The 20,597-nt window shown below is 40.4% G+C and overlaps 1 protein-coding gene across 2 annotated transcripts in view; it reads right to left on the bottom strand.

Annotated features, from left to right (window-relative positions):
* LOC112230454 (sodium/calcium exchanger 1) overlaps positions 1-18,804 on the bottom strand; it is a 54,227-nt gene extending 35,423 nt beyond the window's left edge. For both annotated transcript variants that reach the window (XM_024396777.1, XM_024396778.1), the window contains exons 1-2: positions 18,691-18,804; positions 880-2,729 (exon numbers count right to left, since the gene is read on the bottom strand). In XM_024396777.1, coding sequence (XP_024252545.1) covers positions 880-2,693 — 1,814 coding nt within the window. In that variant the 5' untranslated portion in view covers positions 2,694-2,729; positions 18,691-18,804. The remainder of the gene's footprint in view (positions 1-879; positions 2,730-18,690) is intronic.
* Between the last annotated feature and the right edge of the window lie 1,793 nt (positions 18,805-20,597).

Genomic DNA, 20,597 nt, shown 5'->3' with positions numbered 1-20,597 from the left:
TCCAAGGGGTGTTGAGCGAAGGTGGATGAGAAATTGCAGAAAAAACCCTTTAACTGAAATGAAATCATTCAAGCCAGTTCTGCAATACTACAGTCCACAGTATCTCTACATGTGGTATGCAAAACAGTAATTGGTAGATTTGTAGACAGGGGCTAGTCAGGCAGTCAAATGAATGCTCACATGAATGATTAAAACAACAAGGGCAGTGAGGGCAAAGCTGAGAGAAAAAGAACACAAGACAGTGAAGCAGAAAGTAGTAAGTGGAAAGATAGATAGGAACTTAAGACAGGATTCCTTCTTGAACCCCAGAGACACTTACATCCCCTGAGAAAATGGAATCTAAGATAATAGATCAAAACAATAATTGGAATGGAATGCACATTGAAATGAATGGAATCTAATGACGAGGTCAACGGGCCATACAAGGTAAAACCCAGTGTTTCAAAACTGGTTGAATCAACGTTGTTTCCACATCATAAAGAAAAAAATTACATTGAATCAATGTGGAAAACTGATTGGATTTGCAAAAAGTCATCAACGTATTGGAATTTCATCTTTTTTCCATCCAAATCCAATGACATGATGACATGTTTGTTGATTTCACATTGAATTCAGAATTGGTTGACAACTAAACAAAGTGTAAAAAAAACATATAGGTTGAACTGACGTCTATGCTTAGTGATAGGCGACAACAGTAAGCTCTTTTCTTTATGAGACAGAAAGTCACTTCTGTGGGACATAGTAGAAACAGGGACATTGACTTTACTAAGACATAACAGTTGTCCAAATTGAACTTCAATGTGCTGTGGGCCACACCTCATTTACATGACAACAATATAAACATGACAATGTAATGTTAATAGCAAGTGTGTAACTTACAAAATCTCATCGTTCTGGAATTCCAGCGCTCCGTGCGTATCTTCAAAGTCTTCTCCCCCTCCTTTTGCTGTACCCTCCATGGTCTTGTAGGGTACGACCACTAGACCCCGCGCTCCTGAGGTACGAAGAACCTTTACTTCCATCATGCCGATACTTTCGCTTATGGTCATTACCGGTTCTTCAAAAGTAAAGATCCCGGCATGGTCATCGTCAAAGATAGTCACGGTGGCTGAGCAGGGTAGGCCAAGGCCCGCCAAAGTGTCCAAGTGATTAGCCCTTGGTTGTACGTAGCCAGTGCCCTCTGATATGACCTTCACGTTGCTAAGGTGGACTAGAAAATGCTCATCCTCCTCAAAGATGTCATCGTCAATGATGTCTATCCGGATCTCCTTCTCAGTCTCACCGGGGTTGAACACCACAACGCCCTCAGTGAACTGGTAGTCCGATCCGGCATTGGCTGTGCCGTCTTCGGTACGGTATTCCACTGAAACAGTGTTAGTCAAGTCCCCACCAAGGCGTACTACATTCAAGGCCACTGTACCGCAGTTCTCCAAGCACTGGTATGTACCGGGGTCAAAAAAGACCTTTGACGAAAAGTCATTCTCAGAAACTTCGGAGCGGATCTCGTACGCACCAACAGCTTTCCTAGCTTGGTCTGCTGCATGCTTCTTCAGTACGTTCCCTGCTCCCGTCATGATCCTGGTAGCCTGGCATCGGTAGAAGGCTCGACTCTTTTGCTGCTGTGTCAATACCTGGTAGTTGGCCAGTTCTATCAGCTGCTCCGTTTCCTTCTCTGGATGCTTCTGCTTCAGTTCCTTCAGGATCCGGACCATTTCCCTTCTGGCCTCCTCCTCATCCAGGTCCTTCTCATCTAAACCCATCGCTCCGTCCATGAAGCTCTCTGAGTTGAGCATTTTCCCGTCCATTTCAATGTCCATCTTTGAAGGTATTTGCGCCTCCCCTTCCGTCTCAATGATCACCCCTCTTCGTTTCCCTGCGCGGTAGCGTTTGTACATGTACTTATAGACAAGAAGTCTGCGATCCGCGACGTAGGCCATCCCAACACACAATGGGAAGAAGAACAGTGTGACAAGGCCCTCCCACACCTGTACGATGCCCGGAGAGATGACAGCCAAGATGAGATAAAGCCAGGTGTACGCGAATATACTCCAGGTGGCGGTAACAAAAAATACCCTCAAATGTTTGACTTTCCGGTGCTCTCCATCAGGAATGACAGAAACACAGAATCCAATGATAACGAACATGTTGAAGGCAGCACTACCAACGATTGTGTTTGGGCCCAGATCACCTGCGTCAAAGTTGTGACCGCACACCTCAACGACGGACAGTAGGATTTCCGGGGCTGAGGAACCCAGGGCCATAAGGGTCAGGTTGGACACCGTCTCATTCCATATACGCACAGTGGTTGTCACTTTTTCGCCATTTGGTTTCTTGATGGTGATCTCCCTCTCTTGTGATGTAATTACCTCGATGGACGCCATGAAGCGATCCGCAATGATAGAGACCCCCAGGAACATGTAAAACAAGGCCACAAAGTAAACTGTGGCTCTTGCCAGTTTATCACCAAAGGATGGGTTCTCTGGTAACCATATGGGCAGAATGACACCCACTTTGCATTCAGTATCCACTGAATCACACTTCTTATTAGTTTGGTTGCCAATGGAAGAGTTTGTTCCGAGGCTTGGGTTTGAATTCCCAGCTGTAACAAATTTAATTTCAGATGAGAAAACTCCCAACAACACTGTGAGTTGAAGAGCGCAGAAGAGGAAAGATGATGTCCCAGTTCGTCTCATGATTCTGAGGTGTTATGCTCCAACTCTTCCTTTCACCTATACAAAAAATAAAAGGGATTGATGAGAACAGAACTTCTAAAAACTGTACAAATTTGAGAAATGACAAATTACTGAAAGAGAAATATCAATTTTTCTAACTCCAGTGTTTCCCTAAGTTACAGTAGATATAAAGCAACATCCCCCAGAGCCGCCTCCAATGCACACATCACACATTTAATATTGAAGCTTTGTCAGATATGAGGGCGCTTCAGGTGTCCTCTGGGCTACCAAGTTAGGAGGGGGGACCTGTATAACCTAGTAGAGGAAACACTTCCTAAATAATTTCTAGAAAATAACACTGGTTTAACCAGACAACCACACAAGCGTACCACACACTTCTCTCTCTCTCTCTGATTGTGTGTGTCTGTCACGTATCACTGGAACTGTGTCATTATGCACACCTGGTCCCCATTCCCAATGATTGTAATTGTATAAATGTGCCCTTTGGTTCACGATTGGGCTGTCGATTATTGTTCCAATGTTCGTTGGTCGTGTGAGTACCTGTGCTGTGTTTTGGCTTTCGTGCCGCTTGTATTGCGCAGATGATTACGGGTCTCGTCCCGTTTAGAATCATTGTCTGCGTGTATGTTACGGGTCTCGTCCTGGTGTATTTCTTCTAGGTACTCCGCTTTTTTGTTTGGGTTTCAACCCCATGTTTTGTATACGTGTTTGTTTGGTCTTCGTCCCCGTGCCTTTAGGTGGCCCGCTGTAATTTGGGTGAAGTAAAAAAAAAATATTACGCATTCCTGCGCCTGTCTCCCGATCCCTTTATACAAATGTGACAGTGTCTTAGAGAGTGGTCACTTGCATTGTATTATTTGAATAACTGGTTTAGATGGCAAAATGGCACCAATGATTACATTTCTCCATACAATCTTTACTACGTCCTCTAGACATACTGCCATGGCCCCAACTATCTCGAAGCCTAAATGCACACATTTTTGTTCTCAAGCAAAGTAGGTGACATTTTTATTGCATTAAATCGAAGTTGCAAAGTGTATTTCATTGCAAAATATTTTTCAATATTTGAAAAAATATGTTGCAATGAAATACACTTTGCAACTTCGATTTATTTCATTGCAACATATTTTTTCAAATATTGAAAAATATTTTGCAATGAAATACACTTTGCAACTTCGATTTAATGCAATAAAAATGTCACCTACTTTGCTTGAGAACAAAAATGTGTGCATTTAGCCTACGAGATCGTTGAGGCCAGTTCCAGGCATAACCCACTGCGCACAAACGTCAGTTCATTACATTACACTACATTTTAGTCATTTAGCAGACTCTCTTATCCAGAGTGACTTACAGGAGAAATTTGGGTTAAGGACATCAACAGATTTTTCACCTAGTCAGCTCGGGGATTCAAAACAATTCAACGTCTAGTTTTAATTTACTTATTTTTTATTTTTTATTGTGTTACTCAGTTGGGGTCTCAAATTACTATTGAGAGTAAGAATAGTAGAATACACCAGGTGCAATTTCGAAATTTGGTGGTGCATCAGCAGTTTTTCTGTTGTTATGTCAGTCACTGACAGTCACTCAATTAGCCATGTCAGCAAAATATTTTTAGATTGACAGTTAGTCTAGCTAGCCATTTAAACTTTTAGTAATCATGCGGAATCCCGACCGGGCACACAGCGCACATGTCCAGGGGTCCTGACCTCCACATTGATTTTGTCAGTCATTCTCCCTCAGATATCATATAAACATTGCAAATTCATTACAAAATGTGTAGAATTGCAGAGAACTGCTTCAAAAGTGCAACATTTTCAATACACCCCCAGGACAAAATGTGAATTGCAGGAAATTAACTTAAAAAGAACAAATTCTCTCCACCATCAAGAGGGGGGTCACTAAAGTGTTTGCCCGAAGCGGCCCCCCAAACCAAATCTTGCTTAGGGCCCCCAGAAGGCTAGAGCTGGCTAAAGCAGGCGATAGAAAGATGTCTTTCATAGTCTTATCTTTCTTTACATAGGCTATTATTTTTTGAAAGGCTAGACCACATTTGTCCTAATTACATGATTCTCATTTGCAACATGAAATCACAAAGATACAGTATCAGCAATCTAGTCTGCAATTTACATCCATGCACATGTTCTTTTCAGGTAGGATTTAAAGTCAACTAGCCGATAAAGTAGCCTACAAAAATGCGTAACATTTCAAGTGACAGTAGTTGCCCAAATTGCAAGCCTACCGTTTTAATCCACGTAATGGGGAACGGGATTTATAAACTACTGAGAAATTATTTGAGGCTGAAAAAGGAAACAGAAATCCTTGAGAAATCCTCAATTTCCAACCCTTGATAAAACAATGGCGTAAATTGTGACATCGTCAATAAATCTTGAGTTGAGGTGTTGTATAGGTAAACCGTTTGTTCCAAAAAAATACAAATGTTCTGCCACAGTATAGATAGCCGACTAGAGACGATCATGGGCTCTCAGCGCACGCTTCCTCGGGACTGCTCTCTTTCACTCACTCTCTTGCTCTGTCCCACCCTCTCTCATTTTTCATCCTGGTTTTAATGTCCATGCTCTAATCTCTCAAGTGATGCAATAATGTTTTTTTTTGACGCTGATGCAAAGCAACGGGGGAATACATTTCCATATATTATTTGATTTGCTTTCTTGAGAAAAAATAATACATTTATTTTAACAGCTTATTTTAGGAATAGTTTCATTCTATCTAACCAAAACTTGAACATGAATCATGTTTGAACAAATCAGTATCGTTTCTTCATGTCATATATTTTAGAAGCATTTACTTGTGGAAACTACATTATTGGGACAATATTAATATACAGGGGGTATTGAGGTTAATGCAACCTACGCCTATGCAAACCTAGATATGCTCCATTTTGTTTAGCCATTAATGGTATATATATATATATTTTTTTTAATCCTTTATACAAAAAATATTTAAATCCAACTTCAATATTGTTATGATTGACAGGATTTAGGCCTAATGTTTTTTTACCCATTTGGACATGACAGGAGTCTGATCTCAAGCTATGTATTTCATTGAGTGTTTACAGAGAAACTCAGATGCAACCTGGACTCAGAGGTAGACGTAACATAGTAAACGAAAATACAATGTGATATGTTACATTTGTTATGGTATGTATTAATTTGTGGATGTCCATCATCTATTTTGTATGATATGGAACAAATTGCAATTCATACAGTATGTTAAGAATTGGCAATAGGTACGATACGTTACAATTTCCAATTTGTTGTGGCTAATGTTAGCTAGGTGGCTAACACTAACATTAGCTATTCTAGGGGTTAAGGTTATGGTTAACGTTAAGGTTAGGGTTAGGAGTTAGTAGGGATGTAACGATTAACCAATAAGCATAAAATATTTAAGATATGAGTGCATTGGCTTGCAGGACCCCAATCTGATCTAAATGTAGCATGCATCGGTCAGAAAATCAATTCAAACAGTACAAATCACTGGAACTTTTTTGTTGTTCCTCAAATTACTTTCTTTCAACCTTCCAAAAATATGCGTCCTTTCCTTCAGTGTCGAACTAAGCATGTAATTATGTTGACAGTCATTGATCTACAAGTCCTTTTGTATGCTGAACAACCCCAGGCAATATCAGTAACCTACTATATTCAAACTGAGTGCTGTGCTTCATGTGCTGACCAACTAGAGGTAGGCCTATTTCTGATCTGGCACATATGCGTGTAAACTTCAGCATTCAAATGTTTGTAAAATGGCTTGCACATTATTAGGCTTTATTAGTTGAGTGACAACCAATATAATTTGGTAGGTTATTTTTATCAAATGCACTGTGGAAATGGTGTTTTACCAGCCTAAGCTACAACACTCATCTGGCTATAGGTAGGCTATATGCTGATTACATTATATTTTTATTTCCATTGTTCGTTGTTCACCATCAGCAACAGTTTTGGTCATTTTGCTTGAAACAATCAGTATATGTGATTATTTTTCGATATACAGTGGAAATCTGCTAATTTCATAACAAAGACAGCAATCACTTTTGCTGCAATCACTGAATGGTCGAAGCAGGAGGAGAAGAGATGCTCCTAGTCCTTCAAAACTTCCAAACGGTCTAAATCATTAAATTATGAGAAGGGGGGGTGAAATCTAAAGTTCTGCTATGTATTCATTGACTATTTAATTGCTAATTGTTTTAGAAAAATATTGATACAAATACTAGCTCTTAACACTTTGAATCTGCAAAAATGAGAAATAAATTAGTGGGTGACGGTGATTTCAGATCAAAAGCTAGCATTGCCCCCCTCCCCATTACTGACAATGGAGTAGTAGATGCCTAGTGTCCCTTGCGGCTCAGCTTAAGTGCCTATACACCCATATACACACATATACACACATATACACACACACACACACACACACACACACACACACACACAGAGAATTCATCTCAGAGGCCCAGCATATGAACAGCAGATTTTAATTAAGAATGGAAAATGAATGTGTTTATGCAACAAATATTAGTGCATCGGTTCGTATCGAACCGAATCGCATTGATTAGTTCCTCTAATCAAACGAAATCTCACTGAATAGTTTCAAACAAAAATGTTGCGTTTCTGTATCATATCGGAGCCCATGTATCGAATCGTCTTGGAAGGGAAATAATGCACAGAACGAGCAGTATGGCTGGTGGCATTGTCATGCTGGAGGGTCATGTCAGGATGCGCCTGCAGGAAGGGTACCACATAAGGGAAGAGGATGTCTTTCCTGTAACGCACAGTGTTGAGATTGCCTGCAATGAGAACAAGCTCAGTCCAATGATGCATTGACACACCGCCCCAGATCATGACGGACCCTCCACCTCCAAATCGATCCCACTCCAGAAGACAGAACTCGGGGGGAACGCTCATTCCTTCGATGATAAATGCAAATCCGACCGCAACTCGTCAGTGAAGAGCACTTTTTGTCAGTCTTGTCTGGTCCAGCGACGGTGGGTTTGTGTCCATAGGCAATGTTGTAGCCGGTGATGTCTGGTGAGGACTTGCCTTACAACAGGCCTACAAGCCCTCAGTCCAGCCTCTTTCAGCCTATTACGGACAGTCTGAGCACTGATGGAGGGATTGTGTATTCCTGATGTAACTCCGGAAGTTGTTTTTGCCATCCTGTACCTGTCCCGCAGGTGTGATGTTTGGATGTACCTATCCTGTGCAGGTGTTTTTACACGTAGTCTGCCACTGCGAGGACAATCAGCTGTCCATCATGTCTCCCTGTTGCGCTGTCTTAGGCATCTCACACTACGGACATAGCAAATTATTGCCCTGGCCACATCTGCAGTCCTCATGCCTCTTTTCAGCATTCCTAAGGCATGTTCACGCAGATGAGCAGGGACCCTGGGCATCTTTCTTTTGGTGTTTTTCAGAGTCAGTAGAAAGGCCTCTTCCGTGTCCTAAGTTTTCAAAAGTGTGTCCTTAATTGCCTACTGTCTGTAAGCTGTTTGTGTCTTAACGACCATTTCACTGGTGCATGTTCATTAGTTGTTCATGGTTCATTGAACAAGCATGGGAAATATTGTTTAAACCCTTTTCAATGAAGATCTGTGAAGTTATTTAGATTTTTACGAATTACCTTTGAAAGACAGGGTCCTGAAAAAGGGACATTTCTTTTTTTTTTGCTGAGTTTAGTTACAAAGTTCATAATTAGCAAAAATGCTAAAGTTGTCCATGATGGGATTCGAACATGCAATGTTTGGGTTGCTAGACATTTGCATTATTTCTCTTATCAAACTGAATTCACACCGAATAATTTCTAATTAAAATGTATAATTCCTGTACAGTATCGAGGCCCATGTATCTAGATATTTATCAAATTGTCTTGAAAGGGAAAGATGCATATCTCAAAGAGTTAGTTTAAGGGTTAGGGGAAGGGTTAGCTAACATGCTAAGTAGTTACAAAGTAGCTAAAAAGTAGCAAGTAGTTGCAAAGTTGCTAACTTTTGTGTTGCTAGATGTTCGCGGTATACACCTACCTATCCACCCTGACCAACCCCCCTCTTTTCAGTTTTGCCTTAATTAACCTTCTGTGTTATGTAACCCTACCATACATAATATATGACACTAATTTGAGTGTCTGTGATTTTTGTTTAATATTTTACGTCTAGTCTATGAGACCAGCCTGTCAGATAAGCTGAGGTCAGTTATAACTCACTAAAGAAAAGAGTTTGCTGCTCCTGCATGTAACCTTGAGTCACTGCAATGTCAGGTCAAGTTACCCAACGCTGAGCTCTCTGACATCTTTTGTCTCCCCTTGTTAACTCCCTATATCTCCAGGCCTCTGGTAGAAGGCTAGCTTAGCAGCCGACAGATATGAATAATATGTCAGAGGATGCTACAATAGTCACTCTATGAATTAGCCAATGCTGCTCCAAATGCAGTACACACCATACAGTGACTAGCCTATGCAGAGTCACCAGAAAACGCTAACATTCGGTTTTCAGGGATACAGTATTTTCAACCTAACTTCCGTTTCCCCTGGAAAACGGAAGTGGGAAATCCAATCTCAGGCATCTTTCTATGCCTACTACATTAGGTTACATAGTGACTACTTTTCATTATTTTAAGCTTTAACTTTGAAATCAATTCACCTTAAGGGAGAGGCGAGAGCGGTTCCATCAAAGTTTCATCGAATGCGCAGTGCGTGATTTTGTTTCCTTTTGAAACAATGTAGATGCGTGTCCCTTGGCAGAGACACAGCATGCAGATGAACCTGACTCCATTCTGAGTCAGTGGAGTTTTAATGATACTGGGAAGCTTTCTCCCCAAATAACTTCATCCGAGGGAGAGTTGGGGTGAACTCACAGTTGAGTCAGTCATGTTTTTGCTCTTGGCTCACACAGACTGGACACACTTTACTTGAATGTCAGTCAGTCAGTTAGTCATTCGTGTTTTTACTATCAGTTATCTTGGCTTACAGGGTTATTTTGACTTACATGCACTTGGCCAGACTTTGCTTGTACTCCCTCAGTCCTTAAACAGTCCTTTGCATCGTCGCACAACACATAGTAAGTGAAAGATGATGTTCAAATATTTTTTATTGAACACACAAGAATGGTGTATGGGTATTTTGTAGAAAAGACAAGTATACAATTCTTATCTAAACATAAAAGAGCAGACAGAAACAAAAATAACCAGAGTTCTAAGTACAAAGTAAATAATACAAAATAAGACATACAGAACAAGGACAGGTAAACAGAAAGAGGGCAGATGTCACCCCCTTCCTATAAATCTGTCGTTCTGCCCCTGAACAAGGCAGTTAACCCACTGTTCCCCGGTAGGCCATCATTGTAAATAGAATTTGCTCTTAACTGACTTGCCTAGTTAAATAAAGATGAAATAAAAACAATAAAAAACAACACTCCCAGGATGATCAGAAGCGGATCTGGGTCAATTGAAGTCTCCAAAACTTCAGAGAAGATCCCAAAAATTCCACACCAATAACCATGCAAGTTAGAGCATAGGGCAAAGCAGTGGAGTAGTGTACCCTGCGCAGCATGACATTCATCACACATAGGGGATGTATCAGAAAATATCCTATGCAGCTTAGTTTTGGAATAGTGTAATCTGTGTAATACCTTGAATTGTATGAGACGATATCTAAGTTAATGGAGCAGGTGTGGATATACTCCAAGCTATCTTCCCAGTCTGCCACAGAAATGTCAGTCCCTAGCTCTTCCTCCCATTTTGCCTTAATGGCATCTGTAGAAGGTGTGCTAACAGATTGAAAAAGTGTCACATATGATGGACGTGCGTCATCCAGCAGAAACGCAACAGCGCAGAGGTTAGCGGCCCAATAGTACAATATAACATTTGGGAGAGACAATCCTTCTTCCATCTTGGATTTACAGAGGTGTTTTTTACCTATCCTCTGTGTTTTATAATCCTGGATGGATAATTGAGTCCAGTTGTTTATGAAAGGACTTAGCGATGAATACTGGGATGTTCTGGAATAGGTAAAGCAGATGTAGGAGGAAGACCATTTTAATGGCATTAATTCTCCCGAGCAAAGAAATTGGGAGAGTTCTCCAAAATGGTATGTTTGCCTTGAGTTTTTGCACCAGAGGGGACATTTTCTTTAAATAGTGAGGAGTATTGTTTGGTAACTACAATTCCTAGATAGGTAGATTTTTCTGAAGATAACTTAAATGGAAGAAGTTCTAACCAAGAGGTGTTTTGCAACCGTATGGGCATTAATTCACTCTTGTTCAAATTTATTCTGTATCCCGAGAAGGTACCAAACAAATTAATCAAATTAGGAATAGCGTATAATCTGCGTATAGAGAAATCATATTTAGAATATCTTTATCATAGCCGTGTATTGCTGTATGAGATCTGATTGGCGATAGCGCGCAACCTTGCCTTGTCCCTCTATAAAGGTTAAATCGGGGCGACAATGATTGGTTAGTGAGTATTCTAGCACAGGGGTTGCTATATAAAAGCTGGATCCATTTTATGAACTCATCTCCAATATTACATTTCTGTAGGACCTTGAGTAGATAGGACTACTCAACCTTTTCGGCGTCAAGCGATATAACGGCAAGGTCCAAGTTGGGTAAACTCTGAGAATACGTAATGTTGAAGAGGCGCCTGAGATTGAAGAATGCGTTTCTGTTCGGGATAAAACTGGTCTGGTCTGAATGGACCAATTTGCCCACTAAAGTGCTAAGCCTGTTAGCCAGAGTTTTTGCTAAAATCCTTTGGTCTGTATTAAGGAGAGATGTTGGTCTGTATGACCCTACCCCTTCTGGATCTTTACCCTTTTTATGTATAACTGTAATAAACACCTCATCCAAAGTAGGTGGGAGAGCTCCATCCTCATTGGCCCGAACAAACATTTTGTGCAGGTAGGGAGAGAGCATGTTGCTGAATTTCCTGAATTCACCAGGAAATCCATCTGGGCCCAGGGTATTGCCACTCTTTAGAGATGTAATTGTTTCTTGAATTTCTCCAAGAGATATTTCCTTATTCAGGAAGTTGCAATCTTTGTGGTTCAGGGCAGGGAGATTAGTCTTCTAAAAAGTTGTTGCATAATTAAGGGTTAGGATCTCCTTTAGATGTATATAGAGTCTCGTAAATCTGACAGAATCTGTCATTGATGTCCTTGGGGAAGAGAGTAATTCCCCAGTTGCAGATTTAACAGTGTGAATCATTCGGTCACTCTCAGTTTTTTGAAGTTGTCTGTTTCAGAAGTGTGTAAAGCCCTGAAAGAAATGTATTTAAAAAAATCCCCTGTCCCTGATGAACTAGACCCCTGCTTCTTACACCTAGCTGCAGACATCATTGCTCCCCCTTAACATGTATTTTTAACCTCACACTTGTTATGGAAATCTGCTTTTGTACTGCCTCTCCTGAAAGGTGGAGAACATTTGCTACTTGACAACTATCGACCCATATCAAAATTGTCTGTACTGTCAAAGGTACTGGAGTCCTTAGTTAGTAGGCGGCTAAAGGTCTACTTCCAAGAAAACAACATCTTAAATGGAATGCAATCAGGTTTTAGGTCTGGCCATAGCACTGTTTCAGCAACATTGAAGGTTTTAATGACATCCACTGTGCTCTTGATAAGAAGTTACATTGTGTGTCTGTTTTTATTGATTTTTCAAAGGCTTTTGACACCGTGGACCACGCTGTGTTAGTGCAAAAGTTAAAATGTTGTGGAATAACTGGTCATGCTCTAGATTGATTTTTAATGGCGGATGGTTGTAAATCTGAGTCCATAGAGGTGTGCTCAGGTGTTCCTCAAGGTTCTATTTTGGGCCCACTGTTGTTCATTTTGTATATCAACAACATTGGGGATCTTATTAAAACAGCGGATGTTCATTTTTATGCAGATGATACTGTATTTTATTCAAGTGGTAGTAGTTTATCTTTAGCTTTTGAAAATGCCCAAAGAGCTTTTAACATCATACAATAGAATCTGTATGATTTAAAGCTGATTCTAAATTCGGGTAAAACAAAATGCATGGTATTTTTAAATGCCAGGCATGATACAAATCATGTCATTGCTACATTGGCTGGACATACTATAGAGCAAGTTAAAGTGTACAAATATTTGGGTGTGTGTGTTGATGATAAGCTGAGCTTCACTGTGCATGTAGAGAACTTGATAAGGTAGCTCAAGCTGAAAATATAATTGTATTACCGGCATAAGGCTTGTTTTTCTTTTGAGGCCAGGAAGGAGCTGGTACGATGTACATTACTGTCGGTTTTAGATTTGAGTGATGTTATATATATGCAGGCCTCAGCCACTACCCTGAGAGCACTTGATTCAGTGTATCATACAGCCCTCAGGTTCATTACAAATCAGAAACGTCTAACACATCATTGTGATCTCTACAGCGCTGTTGGCTGGTCGTCATTGACCTTGCGTAGGCTTAAACACTGGTATACACTGATTTATAAGGCCACATTGGGTAAAATGCCATTTTATCAGCTTCTTTTTTAGTCAGGTCAGTAAATAAACATAAATTACAGTTCCATTCTGATTTGCTTCTAACAGTACCAAAAATTAGAAATTAGAATAGGACATGGTAGAAATAGTTTTAGTTACTTAGCTCCGTGGTCCTGGAATTCTGTCATGAACATTTGAAAATGTGATGATCTAGTTTCGTTGGTGGAGTTTTAAACACTTGATCGATGTCTATATCATAGAAGAGTGTAATTGTTTTTAGGCCAGCTGTTTTTAGTCAAGATGTTTGTGTTTTTAATGTACAATATTTTTGTTGAACTGTATGTGTGTTTATAGTTTTGTTTAATGTTGTGTTAGTGTATGTAAGTTGTTTTGTCTGAAACGTTGTTCCATCTGCTGCTATTGGACCAGGTCTCTCTTGGAAAAGAGATGTTATCACAATGAGAAAAAACCCATATAAATAAAGGTAAAATAAAAAAGTAATTTGTGTGGTTTGTCACCAAACTCAGAATATTTTTGCTTGGCAGAGAGAAAAGATTTAGCAATTTTAGCTGAGAGAATCTGATTATATTCACATTTTGAAGCTGTAATTTGTTTAATGTTTCTCCATAGATGGTGTGAGGAGCTGAGGATTCAACCTCCAGACCAACTAGTTTGATATGATGTCACCCAATCTCAGGGAGAAGGTGAGTGGACTGTGGTCAGAGATTATAATATCATGGTACCTCGCATTACAGGTGTAAGGGAGTCATTTTGCATCAACCAAAAAGTAGTCCATTCGGGTAGAAACATTGTGAACATGAGAGTAAAGGAGTATTCCCTGCCCGTTGGGTTACCAATCCCCCATTTATCAAATAAGTTTGAATTTTTTTATGTAGGTATTCAAGAATTTGCTTGAATAGGAGGTAGGGGTATGTCGGGTAGAGGATCTATCCAAATATTGGTCTAGCACGCAATTAAGATCCCCCTCTCCAATGACCAGGTTAGTATGGGAGATATCTGGAATCAGGGCAAAGACTCTTTTGAAAAAAATGTGGGCTCATACATGTTTGGCCCATAGATATTCAGTAGAGTTACAGAAGTAGTATGGATCTCTCCTATTACGATCACATAACAACCCTCTTTAGAAGGCCAGCCTCCCGGAATTGCCTCTTCACTGTTGACGTTCAGACTGGTGTTTTGCGGGTACTATTTAATGGAGCTGCCAGCTGAGGACTTGTGAGGCATCTGTTTCTCATACTAGACACTCTAATGTACTTGTCATCTTGCCTAGTTGTATACCGGGGCCTCCCACTCCTCTTTCTATTCTGGTTAGGGCCAGTTTGTGCTGTTCTGTGAAGGGCGTAGTACACAAAGTTGTACGAGATCTATAGTTTCATGTCAATTTCTCGCATGGAAAAGACTTCATTTCTCAGAACAAGAATAGACTGACGAGTTTCAGAAGAAAGTCCTTTGCCTCTGGCAATTTTGAGCCTGTAATCGAACCCACAAATGCTGATGCTCTAGATACTCAACTAGTCTAAAGAAGGGCATGTTTATTGCTTCTTTAATCAGGAACAACCGTTTTGCAAAAGGGTTTTCTAATGATCAATTAGCCTTTTAAAATGATAAACGTGGATTACCTAACACAACCTGCCATTGGAACACAGGAGTGATGGTTGCTGATAATGGGCCTCTGTACGCCTATGTAGATAGTCCATTAAATATCAGCCATTTACAGCTACAATAGTCATTTATAACATTAACAATGTCTACACTGTATTTCTGATCAATTTGATGTTATGTTAATGGCACAAAAATGTTTTTCTTTCAAGAACAAGGACATTTCTAAGTGGCCCCAAACTTTTGAACGGTAGTGTACACATACACAATAATAATAATAAAATGCTAAGAGAAAAAAATTAAGTACAAATAATAATTATATGTACACACAGCTACACATATATACACAAACACCACAGGAGGCTGGTGGGAACCTAATGGGGAGAACGGGCCCGCGGCAATGACCGAAGCAGAACGGCACAACACACCAACATGATATCCAGGTGTCTGATGCCACCCCATCTGCCCCGGTCCAGCCATCACCACCAGTCCCCTGCAAACAATAGATAAAAGGTATGATAATAATAATAGTAACCTAGTAATAAAACAAAAATGTGGGAATATAAGGATATCCATCCGAAAGTGTCAATGATCAAACCTGGCAAGCCACTCAAACGGGCATCACACTAAACCCCAACAACAGGTCAGTCGTCCAGCCAGAATGAAAGTGTAATGAGAGCTCTGACCGCCCTCTATTTGCCGGCTCAGCGTCTTACATGTCCGGGAGCAACAATACAACTTCAGTCGGCTCAGTATGGATTCGAGTCCAAGAGCAGACCCTAACACACAATGACAAGGCACTCTAACCCGTACCGGGGATTGGTGTATATTCCCGGATACATTTCTCTACGTCCAAAACTCAAGGAGAGACAAATCTTCTCACCAGAAGGAGGGGCAATTCTGAGTCTGGCAGGGAAGAGCAAGCGAGTTTGCAGAGTTTGGTCATGACATCCCTCTAGTCGGCGCGATGCTTTGCCACATCGGGTGCATAATCATCATAGACACGGAAGGGATGTCTTTCATGTAACAGGTTACTCTTCATTCAGCCTCACGCAGGTTAGGAAGGTTATGACGTCTGGACCGGCCCTCTAGGTCGACCATTTTCACAGAAAGCATCTGCACACTATCCTGCAAGGACGTGCATAGCTTCTCTAACTCGTCTATCCTACCAGCGTTGAGTTCAGAAGTCTTCTCAAGGTCCACAATACTCTGGCCCTGCGAAGCAACCGTTCAAATGGTGCTCTCGATTTTGGTGTCCAGTTCAGCAATAGTAGCCTTAAAATCCTCAGCTATAGCAACACGTAGTTCTCCCAGAGCCCGGACAAGTTCTGAAAGTGTCACATTATCACCTGTGCCTTCTGCCATGTCTGTCTCGTTGTTTGGTGGGCCTCCGATGAGGGTTTATTGTCCTTTAGTTGCCTATTACTCTGCATGTTCACATAAGAAGTTACAATATTGTATTAGAAAGAGACTAATGTTGTAAAAAGTGCTGTAAAGTAGGTTAAGTTAGATTCTTTCACAAAAAAAGTTGCGAGAGCCTCTCTCAAACACGGCCGTTCACTCCAACATGCTAGCTCTGCCCCAACCATAAGTGAAAGATGTGATGAGCAGTCACAATATCTAAAGTAGGTATTGATATCATAGGAATGCAAGCTTTCAAGGCTAGCTTGCTGCATAACTGAATGAAAGTTATGTTCAGAGGGTACAGTGTACACATTTGTAATTCCAAGTATGGATTGGGATCAGAAATCAGTCCCATAGCATTTCTCCACACCATCCCATTTTTGTGTGTGCACTTATTGATTGATGGGATGATCCACTAAACTACTTTGGGGCTAGTGTCTGTAAAATGTTACTGCAGACAATTAGCCAAATGATGATAAATCTGCTCAAAAATCATAATCACAGGCCATGGGCTGCAACACTTTTATTTATCCCTTTTTTAAAACAAAATTACAATGCAATATTGTTGATCCTCTGTATTTTCAAGTATTGTGGTGGCAGCATTATGTTATGCGTATGCTTGACACGAGCAGGGACTGGGGAGTTTAGAGGAAAACCCGCCGTGGCCTTCTGAAAACCTAACCCTGGGACAGAGTTTTATTTTCAGCGGCACAATTTCAGCTAAACTTTTAATACCAAAAAACACACCAGAATGTCTTTCCAAGAGGTGTTCCTGAATGGTCCAGTCTCGGTCCTGATTTAAATCTGCTTGAAAATCAGAGATAAGATTTGAATACTGTTGTCTATCAATGATTCCCACCCAATTTACTGAGCTTTGAGAAATTTGAACAAAATCAATTGATTTTTGATTGACATTCGGAAAGTATTCAGACCCGTTGACTTTTTCCACATTTTGAAATGTATTAAATCATTTCCCCCCCCTCATCTACACACAATTTCTTTGACCTTATGGCTTGGTTTTTGCTCTGACAACTGTGGGACCTTATATAGACAGGTGTGTGCCTTTCCAAATCATGTACAATCAATTGAATTTACCACGGGTGGACACCAATGAAGTTGTAGAAACATCTCAAGGATGGTCAATGGAAACAGGATGCACCCGAGCTCAATTTCAAAGTCTCAGGGTAAAAGGGTCTGAATGCTTAAGTAAATAATCTAAGAAACAGTTTTTCGCTTTGTCATTATGGGGTATTGTGTGTAGATTGATGAGGATTGTTTTTGTATTTAATCCATTTTAGACAGGACTAATGTAACAAAATGTGGAAAAAGTAAAGGCGTCTGAATACTTTCCGAATGCCCAGTATGTTGCCCTAAGAGTTGTCCAAGGTGAGTCGAACCTTGTTCAAAATGATTCACAGCTGTAATGGCTGCCAAAGGTTCTTCCACCAAAAGGGGATGTGAAGACATACGCAGTCAACGCATCTTAATAATAAATACAAAAATCTAGAACATTTTCAAACATTTGTCTTTCATTTTGAACCTTGTGAGTAGGTTGTGCAGATCGATAGGAACAACATCTAATGGAAACCTTAGATTTAAATTTAAGGCAGCAAAAATGTGAAGAGTGTGCAAGGGGTGTGTACACTTTCAGCGATTGTATATTCATGTTCTCCTAGTTTTTGTCATATCCAGAGTATAGGCGGCACAGTGACATATTCAGCCATTCTCATGCAGTACATTACGGTAGATAATAAAAAAAACTGGGAGGACAATAGTGTAGCATCAGGGTATGTCTGTTAACTGCATGCCATTTTAATTATGTTAACTGGGGGACATTAACTAACATTTTGATTTGAAAATGCTAATATTAACTGTTGGTGGCAGTCAAAAGTTCAACCAAACCAAAGGGTCCATAATCTGCTTTCTGGGTAATGGAGCAAATATATACATTTGTAATTTGGGAGAACTATCTCTTTAAAAGTCATACAAATGTATGTTTTGCATTTATTTTTTGTTTGTGTAATTATTCGTGTTCTAACTTTACCACTCCTATCCAGTGCATGAGCAGCATCAGTTAATTAGCTCTGAATCAAGATTTATCTGACCCCCTTTGCCTGAAAGTCCAATTTCTCACTGAATGTAGAGGACTTTTGTTCAGGTGCTTATGTCATCAATTGGATTCAAAGGCTGAAAATCAATAACAACCTCTATTATGGTATGGTTTGCTAATGTAATATTTGAATCTCCCATGATCCATGTTATAAACGGAATTAAGAAAATCATGCAAAAACGTAAAATTGAGGACACATGATGATTCCCCATCTGCTAGTCTACTGCACCATCATTCTTTCCAAGGTGAAGGACTTTCATGGAAGTCCAACCACCCATGCACCTCACACACAATCAAAAAACCAAAGCCAAACATCTCACCATGTTTAAGAAAAACTCCATTGGTGACAAACACATTTCAAATTTGTCAAAGATGAACATGCTGACCAGCCAAACAAGAACCTCTCTTACTCACCTCTGTTAGTCCCAATGGAGCTGTGAAAAAGACGTACTGCCTAGCGGGAAGAACAGCGTGCAATAACCACTCTGAATTGAACAGAAACAGACATTGTTCTGCGGATGCCCGGTCCCAAGGAGTCTCTCTAAACATGGGCTGCATAGCTGGGCTGGCTGCTGCTTATCGTCCTCCTCAGCCCGATCCATGGCCATACAAGGACTCTGCTGATGGAGCTTGTCACTCTGGGCTTCTGGAGTAGGCCGGCTATCTGGCAGCTCCTTGTCGCCACCGACACATGGGAGATAAAGGGTTTGGAGTGTTTGGATGGTGGGTACCTTTTAGGCAACGTTGAACCCCCCCCCCACCAATGGAGGAATGTGGTAGATAAGTGGTTCCCTCCAGGGTGATTTTCAACTGTTTCCAGGCCCTTTGACCGTGGAGGTGGTATATGGAGATTGGATATCTCCAATAATTCTCTTGAAGTCTGTATTATGAATCCAGGGGATGGGTGGATTAGAGGTGGATCCGTAGAGGAGAGGTGAAAAAAAAGGGGATGTTCTCCCCAATGTGTTTGTCAAAGTAACAACGTTTCAATCTGTCGATATGTTTGGAAGCGTTGTAACTCAAAAATGGGAACTATAGGGGTCCGTTGTCTCATTTCCTATCACTTGCAAACTTTATTGAATGTCTGTGAGTGTGTGTTCAGTCCTTTTACACATTGGTTCACAGTGTGTGACAGACTACATGGATCACATCATTTTACTCTCTTGTGACACTGTACAGCACGTGAACATTAGTTTCAAAGTTATGACCACTTGCTGCCAAATACATTTTGATTCATAATAAGCCAGAAGCATTTCAAGAGCCATTTCAATATAGCATAATATGTTCCTCCCTTTTCAAGTGTGAAGCCAACACACTCCCTATTAAAACTGAGGTGAGAGCAAGGCAGTGATTATTTGAAGAAGATAGCACACCCAATTGATATCTGTCTTTGTCATGAGCACACAGATATCAACCATCTTCTACTAGTGTCTGGTGGAAGAGTAGAGATATTGAGAGGAAGGGGTGGCAGCCTTAAAAGGGTTGAGGTTCATTAAAGCTACTGTAAAACAGGAACTCATTCTCTCGGACAAAATGATTGACATATCAGCGTAATTTGCTATTTTAGCCCTCATGCACTTTAATAGGAAGGCATGAATGTCAATGAATGAGGATGTTACATACCCTATATTCTGCTATGCTAAGTGTTATTAAACAATATGAAGCATATACAGTGACAAGAAAAAGTATGTGAACCCTTTGGAATGACCTGGATTTCTGCATAAATTGGTCATCAAATTTGATCTGATCTTCATCTAAGTCACAACAATAAACAAACATAGTGTGCTTAAACAAATAACACACAAATTATTGTATTTTTCTCGTCTACATTGAATATATAATTTAAACATTCACAGTGTAGGTTGGAAAAAGTATGTGAACCCCTAGGCTAATGACTTCTCCAAAAGCTAATTGGAGTCAGGAGTCAGCTAACCAATCCACGAGACGAGTCCAATCAACGAGACGACATTGGAGATGTTGGTTAGAGCTGCCTTGACCTATAAAAAACACATTTAGTTTGCTACTCAAAAGAAGCATTGTCTGATTTGAACCATGCTTCGAACAAAGAGATCTCAGAAGACCTAAGATTAAGAATTGTTGACTTGCATTTTTTTTTTTTTTAATTTAAAACTTTATTTAACCAGGCAAGTCAGTTAAGAACACATTCATATTTTCAATGACGGCCTGGGAACAGTGGGTTAACTGCCTGTTCAGGGGCAGAACGACAGATTTGTACCTTGGGGGTTTGAACTCGCAACCTTCCGGTTACTAGTCCAATGCTCTAACCACGAGGCTACGCTGCCGCCCCATAAAGCTGGACA

The sequence above is a fragment of the Oncorhynchus tshawytscha genome, linkage group LG32 (assembly GCF_018296145.1).
Source record: "Oncorhynchus tshawytscha isolate Ot180627B linkage group LG32, Otsh_v2.0, whole genome shotgun sequence".
Taxonomy (NCBI): domain Eukaryota; kingdom Metazoa; phylum Chordata; class Actinopteri; order Salmoniformes; family Salmonidae; genus Oncorhynchus; species Oncorhynchus tshawytscha.
Note: the sequence above shows the minus strand (reverse complement) of the source record. Positions and strands in the feature narration are given on the sequence as shown.